The 16,060-nt window shown below is 45.2% G+C and overlaps 1 protein-coding gene across 1 annotated transcript in view; it reads right to left on the bottom strand.

Moving 5' to 3' along the window:
- The window catches only part of SLC22A3 (solute carrier family 22 member 3), a 570,890-nt gene that overhangs the window by 174,641 nt on the left and 380,189 nt on the right, over positions 1–16,060 (bottom strand). The window contains exon 4 of the mRNA XM_077289157.1: positions 11,871–12,039. Coding sequence (XP_077145272.1) covers positions 11,871–12,039 — 169 coding nt within the window. The remainder of the gene's footprint in view (positions 1–11,870; positions 12,040–16,060) is intronic.

The following is a 16,060-nucleotide window of genomic DNA, read 5'->3' as shown; positions in this document are numbered from 1 at the left end:
CAGACCTGTTGGAGCTCTGCTGCTGTGGAAGAGGGGCTTGCTTTGGATTTTATAACCAACAAACATTCCTCCTGAGCAGTTGTCTTGCGGGGTCTGCTGGACCTGGGCTAGTCAAACACATCTCCAGTCTCTTCAAATCTTTTTTTTAATTCTTTGTACTTGACGCTGAGACACAGCAGCTTCTGATTGGTCGCGTGACCGCTCATGTGACCGCTCACGCGACCAATCAGAAGCCGCGACGTCAGCCGCGACGTCATCGAAGGTTCTTCACGGGCTCATTCTTAGGAACGGAGGCTCCCGGTTACAGCGGTAAGGTCCAGGGGCCACCAGAGAGGTGAGCATATCCATATATATCCATATACTCACCTCTCCGGCGGCCCCTGGACCTTACCGCTGTAACCGGGAGCCTCCGTTCCTAAGAATGAGCCCGTGAAGGACCTTCGATGACGTCGCAGCTTCTGATTGGTCGCGTGAGCAGTCACATGAGCGGTCACGCGACCAATCAGAAGCCGCGACGTCATCGAAGGCCCTTCACGCGCTCATTCTTAAAAACGGAGGCTCCCGGTTACAGCGGTAAGATCCAGGGGCCACCGGAGAGGTGAGTATATCCATATTTTTTATTTTAATTCTTTATTTTACACATGAATATGGATCCCAGGGCCTGAAGGAGAGTTTCCTCTCCTTCAGACCCTGGGAACCATTCCGATACTTTGCGTCCCATTGAAATGCATTGGTATCGGGTATCGGTATCGGCGATATCCGATATTTTTCGGGTATCGGCTGATACTATCCGATACCGATACTTTCAAGTATCGGACGGTATCGCTCAACACTACTGATCATTAATTTTACAAAAAGCACAACACTAAGTGCCATTGTATACAGGAACTCTGTATTTACGGTCAGTGTAAAGATACTACAGTGATCACTGGTGACATTATACACAGGAGATCTGTATGAGGTGTCAGTGTACAGGTAATACAGTGATCACCACTGCCAGTGACATTATACACAGGAGCTTTGTATATAGTATACAGTGTATAGTGTCAGTGTACAGGTAATACACTGACTCACTAGTGATGTCTCTAGCTGAAGTCCTTCATCTTTGCTTTTCATTTTCATCCAGCACAGACTGCCATCACTTCTTCCAGCCAGGACTCGTCTCTGCATAAAATAACACAGTTACCTAGAGCACGGCTTCCAGACCACATTCCCCACTTTTTCCCTTTCTTCTACACCATGTTCCAAATTATTATGCAAATTATATTTTTCTCGGATTTTCCTAAATGGTCGGTGCAAATGGCAGTCAATCTAATAAAAGTCATCACCCGTTAGAGTATACATCGAATTTTATTGGAGAAACCTCCCAATGATAACAGTATAATCTCCAAAATGAATAAAAACTCAAAATGCACTGTTCCAAATTATTAGGCACAGTGGAATTTCTAAACATTTGATCTGTTTTAAAGAACTGAAAATGCTCATTTGTGGAATTTGCAGCATTAGGAGGTCACATTCATTGAACAAAAAAGCTATTTAACTCCAAAACATCCTAACAGGCCAAGTCACATGTTACCATAGGAACCCTTCTTTGTTATCACCTTCAGAATTCTTGCCTCCATTGAACTTGTGAGTATTTGGAGAGTTTCTGCTTGTATTTCTTTGCATGAAGTCAGAATCGCCTCTCAGAGCTGCTGTTTTGATGTGAACTGCCTCCCACCCTCATAGATCTTTTGCTTGATGATACTCCAAAGGTTCTGTATAGGGTTGAGGTCAGGGGAAGATGGTGGCAATACCATGAGTTTATCTCCTTTCATGCCCATAGCAGCCAATGACTCAGAGATATTCTTTGCAGCATGAGATGGTGCATTGACATGCATGAAGATGATTTTGCTCCTGAAGGCACAATTCTGATTTTTATACCATGGAAGAAAGTTGTCAGTCAGAAACTCTATATACTTTGCCGAGGTCATTTTCACACCTTCAGGTACCTTAAAGGGCCCTTCCAGCTGTTTCCCCATGATTCCAGCCCAAAACATTACTCTTCCATCTCCTTGCTGACGTTGCAGCCTTGTTGGGACATGTTGGCCATCCACCAACCATCCACTACTCCATCCATCTGGACCACCCAGGGTTGCTCGACACTCATCAGTAAACAAGACTGTTTGGAAATCAGTCTTCATGTGTATCTGGGCCCACTGCAACCATTTCTGCTTGTGAACACTATTTAGGGGTGGCCAAATAGTAGGTTTATGCACCACAGCAAGCCTTTGAAGGATCCTACACCTTGAGGTTCGAGGGACTCCAGAGGCACCAGCAGCTTCAAATAACTGTTTGCTGCTTTGTAATGGTATTTTGGCAGCTACTCTCTTTATCCAATGAATTTGTCTGGCAGAAACATTCCTCATTATGCCTTTATCTGCATGAACTCTGTCTGCTCTGTTTCAGTCACAAATCTCTTCACAGTATGATGATCACTCTTAAGTTTTCGTGAAATATCTAATGTTTTCATACTTTGACCAAGACATTGCACTATTTAATGCTTTTCAGCAGCAGAGAGATCCTTTTTATTTCCCATATTGCTTGAAACCTGTGGTCTGCTTTATAATGTGGAACATCATTTTTAAGTAGTTTTTCTTTAATTAGAATCACCTGGAAAACTAATGATCACATGTGTTTAAGATTGATTTCAGTGATCCATTGAGCCCTGAGACACAATACCATCCACAAGTTTATTTGCAAAACAAAACAATTAAATCTTTATGACACTTAAATCCAATTTGCATAATAATTTGGAACATGGTGTACACTAGACATCTGAATACAGAGGTGCACCCACAAACAATATATAATTGGTTATTATGCAACCTCATAGATTGTAAGCTTGCGAGCAGGGCCCTCATTCCTTTTGGTATCTGTTGATCTATGTGTTTATTGTTATGCTTAATGTCCATTGTCTGTACAAGTCCCCTCTAAAATGTAAAGTGTTGGCACTATAGAAATAAAATTATAATTATTATTATTAACCGACCATTCCAAATATAAATTATAATCCACCACTGTGCACCCACTAACTATAAATAGCCACTTTCCCCATTTAATATATAAATTAATTAGCACCTGTACTCGTTCCCCCAATTCATTACCAGTCACTTCATCCTCAACGCCCCCCACTATGTACCTACCACTCTAACCCTAACCCCGATTCATTATAGTTACATGCCCCTCCCGCCCCAATTCATTGTCATGTCTTTCTCTCTCACCCTCTATTCATTATCAACTGCTCTACCCCACATTCAATACATCATTTACTCCCCCACCCTTAAAATAAATTATTTGTTCTTCCCCTAGATCATCATTTGCTCTCCCCACCCCCACCTTCAATTAAATTGCTGTCCCCTGTCCCTCACACTGAATTTATTATTTTGCAGTCCCCCCACTTTAATTTGAAGTCCCCTTACTTCATTCATTGCAGTCCCCTATCATCCCCTCACTTCATCTGCAGTGCCCCTTCATCATTTGCAGCCCCCTATCCCCCTTCCATTTCATCATGAGCAGTCCCACATCAGACACACTTCATCATGTACAGTCCTGCAGTCCCCTTCTCCCACTTCATCATGTGCAGTCTCCTTACCCCCCCACTCCATCGTGTGCAGTCACCCTTACCCCCCACTTCATGTGCAGTCCATCTTACACTCCACTTTATCATGTGCAGTCCCCATTACCCCCACTTCATGTGCAGATCACATTACCCCCACTTCATCATGTGCAGTCCCCCTGCCCCTTCATCATGCGCAATCCCCCTTACCCCCACATCATCATGTGCTGCCCCATTCCATCATGTACAGCCCCACTCTCCCCACTTCATCATGTGCAGTCTCCTTTATCCACTAAACTATCATGTGCAGCCCCACTCCCCCTTCATCATGTGCAGCCCCACTCCATCATGTACAGCCCCACTCAACCTTTATCATGTGCAGCCCCACTTACCCCCTCACTCCATCATGTGCAGTCTCCTTTAACCCCCAAATTCCATCATGTGCAGCCTCCTTACACCCCCCACTTCATAACTTGCAGTTACCCACCATTAAATTTATTTTATAAAGAAAACAAACAATTTCTTCATACTTACCTCATCAGTTGCTCACCTGCAGTGCCTCTCTGCTTCTAGCATCCAGGTCATGTCGGCGTGTGCGTGAGGATGCCATCGCGCATGCCCAACACCTAACCTGGAAGTATAGAGAACATGAAGGGAGCAGTAGCTGCGCAGCCGTAAAGGTGACAGCCAAGCATAGCTCCTGGCCCCAGCGCAGACGTGTGCGCTAACTGTGATGCGGCTGTGTCTGCTGCCAGCCGCATCACAGTACAGCAGACATGGCTGTGCACAATTTGCTGTGTGGTTTTAGCCACCACCAGGCAGCCGGCCCTGAACAGCTGCTGGGGGAGCGGCCCGGGGGGCATTTGCCTCTTTGCCACCTGGGCCAGTCAGCCCCTGGTCGAATCAGTGCCCAGAATCCAGCACTAAACAAAAGGCAAATAAAAAAAGTGTGGCATTTGCAAAGTCCCACAGCCTGCTAAACAGATGGACGCTGGAAAAGTGGCAGAAGATGGATTTCTCTGAAGAATCTTCAGTAGAATTACACCACAGCCACAGCAAATACTGCAGGAGACCTACTGGAGCCCGTATAGATCCAAAATACACCCAGAAAACAGTTACATTTGGTGGTAGAAAGATCATGGTCTGGGGTTACATTCAGTAGGGAGGTGTGCGAAACATTTGCAAGGTGGAAGGCAATATCAATAGCCTAAAATATCAAGAAGTATTAGCTACCTCTTATAATCCAAATCATAAAAGGGGTCAAATTCTGCAGCAGGATGGTGCTCAATCTCATACATCCATCTCTACAACAAAGTTCGTCCAGGCAAAAAAGATCAAGGTGCTCAAGTACTGGCCAGCCCAGTCACCAGACATGAACATCATTGAGCATGTTTGGGGTAGGATGAAAGAGGAAGCTTGGAAGACAAAACCAAAGAATCTAGATAAACTCTGGGAGGCATGTAAGACTGCATTCTTTGCTATTCCTGATGACTTCATTAATAAATTGTATGAATCATTGTTGAACTGCATGGATGCAGTCCTTCAAGCTCATGGAAGTCACACAAAATATTAAATATAACTCTAATAGTACCACAACTTCATTCACCAATGTTATGCAACATATATTTGTATTTTAAGTTAATTATTTGTTTGAATATCACATCACTTTCTGTGGGCGACAAAACTTTTGTCTTGCCAAAATCTGACCATTCTGTGTCCATTAACTGATCAATATTTCTGCATTGATGCCAATTTATTTTCTTAACCTAAACCACATTTTGGAGGGTTTCAGCTTTCAAAAGAATAATTTATACACCCAATGGATTAATTTAACGTCATGTTATAAGCTTTTATTTACATAACATGGATAAGCAACATAACTTCTGTCAGGAAGTGTATACTTCTGGCCACATTCCGACTAGACATGTCTAGTGAGTGAGGCCACACATGTCTAGCCAACTGTAACAACCCTGCTGGCATCACTGCATGGCCTCCCATCCCCCATCTGCATTACACTCAAACTCACTTACTTCTCTGGGCCTTGTTGTGACTTCTCTCTGCTGCCAGCTCCATGCTGTGTGCCTCATGTCTGCTGCTTGCTCTGTGCATGCTCTGTCTGTGTGCATAGGGGGGCAGCGCCGGCAACTTCTGTGTCTTATTGAGTCTGTGTGCACCTTGCTAAGGTGTCCCTGGCCAATTGCCAAGAGGCTTCCTGTATTTAAGACTTCCCCACCCATTGGTGGGGGCCTGTGCAACTTACTCCCTCAGTCAGTTCTTAGCTGCTGAGGTGCCAGGCCCTGTCTCTGTTACTCTTATGTCCGTCACCCAGGGGGATGTTGTACCCTGGTCTGTGTCCTGTGTTTGCCATCCAGTGGGGCCTCGTACCCTGGCCTATGTCCGCCACCCAGAGGGGCATCGTACACTGGCTTGTGTCCATGTCTCTGTGCCTTGTCCTGTTCCTGACTTTGTCTTAGCCTAGTCCTGTTCCTGTGTCCGTTTATATCCCTGCCTTGGTTTCCTTTCCCTGCTGTACGTACTCTGTGTCTTGCTTTGCTCTGTTTTTGGCTCTGCTCACCGCGACCTTGCTTTGCTCCTTGCTCTGCATTCTGTGACCTTGCTCTGCTCTCTGTGGTTTTGCTCTAGTCTCTGCACTCTGTGTCTTGCTCCGCACTCTGACTTTGCTCTCCTCTCAGCTCTGCACTCTGTGGCTTTGCTCTCAGCTCTGCACTTTGTGTCTTGCTCTGCACTCTGACTTTGTTCTGCTCTCAGCTCTGCACTCTGTGGCTTTGCTCTCAGCTCTGCTCTCTGTAGCTTTGCTCTGCACTCTGACCTTGCTCTGCACTCTGTGGCTTCGCTCTGTGGCTCTGCTCAGCTCTCGCTCTGCGGCTCTGCTCCTTGCGGTTCTACTTGGCTCTGCTCCTTGTGGTTCTACCTGGCTCTGCTCCTTGTGGTTCTATGTCTCTTGCTCTTGGCTCCGCCTCCTGCGTTTCTGCCCTTGGCTCCACCTCCTGCACTTGGCTCCGCCTCCTGTGTTTCTGCACGTTGCTCTGCCTCCTGCTCTTGGCTCCGCCTCCTGCATTTCTGTACTTGGCCCCGCCTCCTGCATCTCTGTTCTTGGCTCTAGCTCCTGTGCTTTCGCTCTGCATCCGCTCTTGTGGTCTTTCTCTACCTATTCTTAAGTCTTCCTGTCTGAACAGGTTCTTACCTGTTTTACATACCTGCCTGCAGACCAGTCCCTACCGGTTCTTCCAATGTACCAGCCTTGTACTCCTGTCCTGCCAGAGAGCCACCCGTACCTGCCTGCCAGAGAGCCAGCAGTGCCCGCTTGCCTGTCTATGTTCCGTGCCCCGGTAGGATCAGCAGCCACAGCCAGACACCACCCTGGAGTGGTACCTTGTTGCTTCCTATTGCACAAGTCTGACCTCACCATCAGAGGCTCCAGCGAACACCTAGGAAGCTATTTAGTTATGCCCCTTCCAGGGAAGTTTGGTCTGTGGTCCAGTGGGGCCACACCCCCAGACGCCCACGCCAACCAGTCTCGGCGCGGGCGTGACATCAGCACGTGACTGCATGCATGTAAATCGCCGGTACGAGAGAATCTTAACAGCGTGCAGTGAGCACTGTGAGAATTCAGAAGTCTGCAGTCACATAGAATGACTGCAGACTCAGCATAAACCCGGACAATCCCATTAATGCTCCTAACATAAAGAAAAACATGAGAATTAGTCAGTATCACAAATAATATTTACAGCCAGGTACCTTATAGATGACGCTGTCTCTGGAGTCGTTCTTCTTTTCTTCATCTTGTCCAGACCCCATGAAGAGTTTTCCCATCCACAGCCATCTCTGCAGACTTCCATCTTCTCCGGTCTTCTGCTGCAAATCTCCATATGATGCCCTTAAAGATAGCAGTGTATTATAATGCTCCGGAATAAAAATATCTGCCCTACGCTGAGCCCCTGAATTAATAATTGCCACTCACTATATTGTATGTACAAAATATGACCTCCATACTGTCGCTCTTATGGTACATGCCCTCCACACTGCCTTCTCCTTTCCATACCGGGCCCCCTCTTCAAACTGTCCTCTCACACTGTGTTCTCCCTATAGGACCCAGTCTCTATATTGTTCCCTCTCATCACACTCCCCCCTCCTTGGTGTACTGTTCCCTCCTGGCTATACCTTTGCATTGTCCCCACATGCTACGCCCCCACTGCTCAGTGTCTATTCTTTGCCCATTCACTTTTCTCCCCATACTGTCTCCTCACAATATTCCCCCCTCCTCAAACTATTTCCTCTCACATTCCACCTGTTTACCATACCATCTCCTCATATATTTACCCCCTCCCTCTCTATACTGCCTGCTCACACATACCCCTGACTCCACATACTGTGTCTGCACACATCCCATCACCCTCACTCCCCATACTGTGTCTACATACATTTTTCCCATCACTACTCATACTGTATTCGCATACATTCCCACGTTCGCTCCCATATTGTCTGCACCCATCCCCTCACTCACCATACTGTGTCTGCATCTATCCCCCATACTGTTTCCTCATACATGCCCCTATACTGTTTCCTCATACATACCCTAAATCCCCCATCTCCAGTACAAATCTCCCCCCACACATTAAATCTCCCCATCCCCAGTCCAAATCTCTCTCCACACATTAAATCCACCCTTCCCCAGTCCAAATCTCCCCACACACATTAAATCCCCCATCCCCACTCCAAATCTCACATCACACATTAAATCTCCACTCCAAATCTCCCACCTCACATTAAATCCCCCATCCCCACTCCAAATCTCACATCACAAATTAAATGCCCCATCCCCACTCCAAATCTCCCCACACACATTAAATCCCCACTCCAAATCTCCCACCACACATTAAATCCCCCATCCCCACTCTAAATCTCACACCACAAATTAAATGCCCCATCCCCACTCCAAATCCCCCATCCCCACTCCAAATCTCCCCACACACATTAAATCCCCACTCAAAATCCCCTCATCCCTACTCCAAATTCCCCATCCCCACTCAAAATCTTCCCACACACATTAAATCCGCCATCCCCACTCCAAATCCACCATCTCCACTCCAAATCTCCCTATTCCCACTCAAAATCCCCCCATTCGAACACTAAATCCCCCCGTACACTTAATTTTTTGTGTCTTCATCTCCACTGGAGCACTTACCATCAGTGTTTGCCCCTGCAATGCAGACCAGTGACATCAGCAGCATGATCACATGACCTAATCACACTGCTGGCATCGCTCTCACCCGGCGGTCAGAGCTTCAATTGTACTTACATCTTTTAGACCCGAGTACTATTGAACAATGGCAGCCAGCACACTGTAGCTTCTCTGTGCCAGCTGTCAGCTTGACAGCTGGCACAGAGGACAGCCGACTACCAGTCAGAGGTGACAGAATGCAGCCACCGGAGGAGACACTGTGGACCGCCACATTAGGCTGCGCGACTGCGCCCCCCTGCTGGCTGCGCCCGGGGCACATGCCACTGCTGCCTCCTCTAGATACGCCTCTGCCTATTCCAGTGCAAACTCTGACGGTTTAGTAGATTAACCCCATTGATTTGTAATGGTGTGACAGGGACTGTCATATACATTCCCCTGAAGACAACAATTCTAGTGTGAATATTAATATGTGGTGGCATTGTGTTTCTATGGTATAATGTAAAATGCATAGAATGTTATTAGTACTGATCCTGCTCTGTGGGTACTGTATTGGTAGTGCCTAAGGTAACCAGGTACACTCATCTCAGGGGTAGATACAGTATAGAACATGGTTAAGTGTTTAGTTAATAATATATAGGAACATTAGGGCAAATATGAAGTGGCGGGTCTTATTAGTGTACAGTATAAGATACAATTAAATGTTTGGGGCTAGCCCATCATGGGAGGGGATATGTCAAGCAAAAAGTGGAATCACTTCCTGAGCCTGAGTTCAGGTTCATGCTGCAATGGGATGGAGGCATGTGGAGTACATAATGTTCTGTAACGTTCGGGGCTTACTGCTCAAACTAGGCACTGGAAAGTGTGCTTTAGTCCCTTCTATACAGAAGAAGCCAGACAGGGAAACATCTGAGGGAAATGTAGAGGATCTCAGGAGTCCTGTGGTGCTGGACAAGAAATTCCTGGGGATGATGAGAGGATCAAGTGTAGGGATCCAAGGTGAAAGGAAGCAGAGGCTTGAAATGTACTGTGTTGAAGGAACTGGAGGGTGCTGTGCCTGAACCTGCATGTTAAACACTGATATACTTGAACTGTCCAGTAAAGATGAACTTGTTAAAGCGAACTGGGTGTCCCTTGATTTGTGTGCAGCTGAACCTGGACCTGAAAACAAGAATGCAACAGAGGTCTCTGACATAAAAGCACACTACAGTCATGGCCAAAAGTTTTGAGAATGACACCAAAATTATATTTTCACATGATCTGCTGCCCTCTGGTTTTTATTAGTGTTTGTCTGATGTTTATATCACATACAGAAATATAATTGCAATCATATTATGAGTACCAATAGGTTATATTGACAGTTAGAATGAGTTAATGCAGCAAGTCAATATTTGCAGTGTTGACCCTTCTTCTTCAAGACCTCTGCAATTCTCCCTGGCATGCTCTCATTCAACTTCTGGACCAAATCCTGACTGATAGCAGTCCATTCTTGCATAATCAATGCTTGCATTTTGCCAGAATTTGTTGGTTTTTGTTTGTCCACCCGTCTCTTGATGATTGACCACAAGTTCTCAATGGGATTAAGATCTGGGGAGTTTCCAGGCCATGGACCCAAAATCTCTATGTTTTGTTCCATGACCCATTTAGTTATCACCTTTGCTTTATGGCAAAGTGCTCCATCATGCTGGAAAAGGCATTGTTGGGCGCCAAACTGCTCTTGGACGGTTGGGAGAAGTTGCTCTTGGAGGACATTCTGGTACCATTCTTTATTCATGGCTGTGTTTTTAGGCAAGACTGTGAGTGAGCCGATTTCCTTGGCTGAGAAGCAACCCCACACATGAATGGTTTCAGGATGCTTTACAGTTGGCATGAGACAAGACTGGTGGTAGCGCTCACCTCTTCTTCTCCGAATAAGCTTTTTTCCAGATGTCCCAAACAATCGAAAAGGGGATTCATCAGAGAAAATGCCTTTGCCCCAGTCCTTAGCAGTCCACTCCCTGTACCTTTTGCAGAATATCAGTCGGTCCCTGATGTTTTTTCTGGAGAGAAGTGGCTTCTTTGCTGCCCTCCTTGAAACCAGGCCTTGCTCAAAGAGTCTCCGCCTCACAGTGTGTGCAGAAGCACTCACACCAGCCTGCTGCCATTCCTGAGCAAGCTCGGTACTGCTGGTAGTCCGATCCCGCAGCTGAAACAGTTTTAAGATACGGTCCTGGCGCTTGCTGGTCTTTCTTGGGCACCCTGGAGCCTTTTTGACAACAATGGAAGCTCTCTCCTTGAAGTTCTTGATGATGCGATAGATTGTTGACTGAGGTGCAATCTTTGTAGCTGCGATACTCTTCCCTGAGGCCATTTTTGTGCAGTGCAATGATGGCTGCACTTGTTTCTTTAGAGATAACCATGGTTAACTGAAGAGAAACAATGATACCAAGCACAAGCCTCCATTTAAAGTGTCCAGTGATGTCATTCTTACTTAATCATGACTGATTGATCGCCAGCCCTGTCCTCATCAACACCCACACCTGTGTTAATGGATCAATCACTAAAACGATGTTAGCTGCTCCTTTTAAGGCAGGACTGCAATGATGTTGAAATGTGTTTTGGGGGTTAAAGTTCATTTTCTGGGCAAATATTGACTTTGCAAGTACAGTAATTGCTGTTAAGCTGATCACTCTGACATTCAGGAGTATATGCAAATTGCCATTAGAAAAAATGAAGCAGTAGACTTTGGAAAAATTAATATTTGTCTCATTCTCAAAATTTTTGTCCATGACTGTACATATGGACTTGAACACTGTGTATATGTGCAGTGCCAGGGTATGGAGAAGCAGCAGCTTGCCCACGGCTACTGCCCTAGGCACCTTACAGACTGATGAGCTGAAAAGCATAAAACATACAGTACAAATTTGTTGTGAACAATAACTTAACAATGACTTGGAAGTTGACATTCCTGTCTATTGTTTGGACAAATAAAGCAATTTCACTGACAATGTAGAAAACATATATTACTGAAAAAATATATTATTGTTGGAAAACATATTTTTGAATGTATTAAAAATCAATATCAGTAATTACCAGTAATAAAGAAGGAAGAGAAAGTTTGGCAATGAAATGGCGAGCTGAATGCCCCGCCATGTAGGAATCAAGTAAGCAATGCCAGGGATTATCATTACTCCCAATGTGAAAAACATCTGAACCACAATCCCAACGATACGTCTCTGTTTTGATCCAACCAGCTCGGTTACTGTGGAGAAAAAAAGACATGCAAACCAATTTTATAGTGCACATAAATAACTCATTTCTTACCTCCAGTCATAACATTCTTAGGCTATGTGCACATGTTGCAGATTTGTTGCAGATCCGCAGCGTTTTTTTCTGTGCAGAATTTCACCATATCCGCAAAGGATTGTTTAAGCAATGTTAATCAATGGGAATCCAGAATTGGTGTGCACATGCTGCAGAAAATTCCATCCTGATTCGCAGCATTTTATTTTCTGCAGCATGTCGATTCTTTTTGCGGAACTGCAGAATTTCTGCACCCATTGACTTACATTGAGTCAGTCAAATCTGCAGCAAAACCACAGGTGTAAAAAGGTTTACCAATTTGCTGTGGATTTGCATGCCAAAAACGCTCAGAAAGGAAGGAGGAAGAGTGTGTGGGTGGAGAATATGTGTGTGGGAGGAGACTATGTGTGTGTCTGTATGTATCTGTCTGCGGGTGTCTGTGTGTGTCTGCGGTTTTCTGCGTGTGTCTGCCGGTGTGTGTGTCTGTCTGCCAGTGTTTTTGTGTGCATCTGTCTGCGGGTGTCTGCGTCTGTCTGTGTGTATGTGTGTGTCTGTCTGCAGGTGTCTGTGTATGTATCTGTCTGTAGGTTTCTGCGTGTGTACCTGTCTGCGGGTGTCTGCGGGTATGTGTGTGTGTCTGTCTGTCTGCGGTTGTCTGTGTGTGTGTCTGTTTGCGGGTGCCTGTGTGTGTGCGTATCCAGGCATCGTATGAAGAGACTACTACTTCCATCCGGCTATGTCTGCTGTCACATATAACAGTGACCACATGAGCCGATAATGGGACAGTAGTGCCATCATTCTGCAACTGTGTTCAATAGTCAAACTAAAAGAAAACATTCATACTCACCAAACACCTAATCCCCGACGCACGCATCTCCTGCAACAAAAATAAAATAAACCAACATGTAATACTCCCTGTCCGCCATAGTCCATTTAATAACAAGTGTCCCATGATGATCTCACATGTAGAACAGTCACATCAGGAGATGTGACTGCTCTACCCGGTCTCCGGAGATACACTGACAGGAGGTAGTCCTCCCGCAGTGTATCGCTGCACTGCCATGAGAGTTCACCGGAGTTCATCAGCTGATCAGCTCCAGTTCTTACTTGTAGCACCGCTGCGTGAGAAAATTCTCACGCAGAGGTGCGGTAAGTGAGAACACGAGCTCCAGTGAACTCTCAGTGATACACTGCAGGAAGAATTACCTCCTGTCAGTGTATCACCGGAGGCCGGGTAGAGCAGTCACATCTCTCGATGTGACTTCTACACTCGAGATAGTCGTGGGACACTCGGTAAATGGACTATGGCGGACAGGGACTATTATATGTTGGTTTATTATTTTATTTTCCTTTCAGGAGATCCAGGGAGTCGGGGATTAGGCAATGCAGTAAGTATGGTAAATTCTGATTCAATAAAGGAGTCTGTGTGATTATTTCTATTAAAGGACTTTATTCTGGCTGTGTCTTTATTTACCATTTAACTATAGAATTAGTAATGGATAGGTGTCTTACTGATGCTTATCCATTACTAATTTGTGGGCTTGATGTTACCCGACAATACAAAGGTGACATCAACCCCACAAATATTACCCCACTTGCCAATGTTACAGGGTAAGTGGGAAGAGCAAGGCTGAGTGCCAGAATTGGGGCATCTATAAGAAGCACCATTTCTGGGGTGGCTGAGAGCTGAGGTTTTTGGTTTGGGGGGTGCCAACATCCATGGCCCCTTCCCAGACTATTAGTATCAGCCTGCAGCTGTCTGCCTACCCTTTGCTGGTTTGATTTTATAGGGGGAACCCATGTTAATTTTGGGGGGGTTCCCCTGTAAACAAGCCAGTAAAGGCTAAGCAAACATCTGTGAGCTGATATTAATAGCCTAGGAACCTTTCAGGATTTTGGCTCCGTCCCAGAATATTAACATCAGCCCTCAGCCGTCAGCTTTCCCTCTGCTGGTTAAGAAAATTACGCTGGAGCTTACGCAATTTTTTTTTTTAAATTTGATAAAAAATAAACAGACAATGCGTTTCATGCAGATTATGTGTGTGTGTTTTTATATAACTCTGTATTTATCATTTTAATAATGTGATTTCTAAAAAACACCAACCCAGTGAAACAATTGGTTAAATACCAGAAAATACAAATGACCTAAATATCGCCTATAAAGTACGTACAATAGACCTATCTCACCCCTGCACGGCTGTGGAGGTTGGCACCCTAAGAGATTATATTTTGGCACCCCCACTCAATGTGGACTATCCCTTACTCCCTTATAACAGCCCTATCAATATAGGTAGTTAAACAATATTAAATAGAACAGAGATGAAAAAAAAGATATTATACAATACAAACTAGCCATCATTATGGCATCTGGCATCTTGAATATCTGTGCTACCTCCTGATAAACCGTGACACTGGGGAAACGCATCAGGGTGCATCCCACTCATGCTAAGTCATACTCCATATTTCATATATTTCTTGAATGTTTATCTGCATACAGTAATGCTTGGCTTGGATGACTATCTGGCAGGCTAATTATGTTATACACTATTATGTCTTGCATCTGTGGAGTTTTGGTCATGATTCTGAATGAGATTTGACATTATCTCTGCTTGCTCTACAAAACTCCTACAGGGATTTTTTTTAGTTTGTGTTGTATAATATCTTTCTTTTCATCTTTGTTCTAATTAGTATTGTTTTCCCACCTACAGTATATTGATAGGGCTGTTATAAGGGGAGTGAGGGATAGTCCACATTGAGTGGGGGCGCCAATAAATCGTCTCGGTGCCAACCTCCACAGCCAGGCAGGGGTGAGATAGGTCTATTGTAGGTTTTTTGTAGGCGATATTTTGGTCATTTGTATTTTTGGGTATTTTACCAATTGTTTCACTGAGTTGGTGTTTTTTAGAAATCTTATTATTAAAGGTTGTTTTTAAAGGGAATATATGTTCACAATTTGAGTTAAGATTTCCTTGATCTATCTGATTTGGTACTACTACTGCACCAAGGTGGTGAGCGCTGATGACGCTATTGTCAGCGTAACCATCCTGATGCTATGTCTATTTAAACGTTCATTGCAAAATCTCAGGAAGCTTTGAGTGCTGAGCAGGTGGCTATGGAGCAAGATTTGACAGTGGCTGATACCACACAGCCCAGCCTCACACAATATTCTCAGGCCATATTGGGTGATAACAAGGAACTGCGCTACAGAGGGGATTCACAATCCCAGCTTTATGCCTGTCCAGCATGGATGGCCTGAACAGGAGGAGGAGGAAGAGGAGGTTATATGTCGTGAGGAGGAGAGGATGGTTATTGTTCTTCCTGGTGAGGACAATGAATGTTTGCTTATTTGTAGTCTGCCACACATGGCAGAGTTCATGTCCAGATGCCTTTCCCAAGACTCTCACATGAAAGACATTTTGTCCACCATGAAATACTGGCTGTGCACCTTTCTTGACCCACGGTACAAGGAAAAATTTGCTTCTCTCATGTCGGAGGCAGACGTGCCATTTTCAGTGCATGCATGCCAGAGGGCCATTGTGGTAGATTTGCTGAAAAGATTACCCTCAGACAACGCTGCTGGCAGAGGTACAGGCTCTTTTCAACCATAAGGATTACACGGGAGGGCCACGCACACCAGGTGCAACTTGTGGGGGGGGGGGGGATGTCCACCAACTGGGCAGTGCAAAAGAGAGACAATGGACAAGCAGGCATGCAATCCTTGATTCTGTTTAACAAATCTAAAGTTTTCCACGCTTACAGAGGATAACTTGCCTGCCTGAATGTGACAAAGCCACTAGCTGCGCAGGATGCCATTTATGACAATACACTAGAGGATGGACATAACAGTACATCGATAGTAAACTGGGCCAGTTTTTGGCACTGGTCCAATCTGCTGAGCCAAAAGTCCATGGGATCGGGACTTATGGTATCTTCTGGAGAAAGGACACAGACCAGGTATGATTTAGCTTGGCTGTTCAGGT

Source organism: Ranitomeya variabilis, chromosome 2 (genome assembly GCF_051348905.1).
Source record: "Ranitomeya variabilis isolate aRanVar5 chromosome 2, aRanVar5.hap1, whole genome shotgun sequence".
NCBI lineage: Eukaryota > Metazoa > Chordata > Amphibia > Anura > Dendrobatidae > Ranitomeya > Ranitomeya variabilis.
The sequence above is the reverse complement of the archived record's forward strand: the minus strand, read 5'-3'. Positions and strand labels throughout refer to the sequence as shown.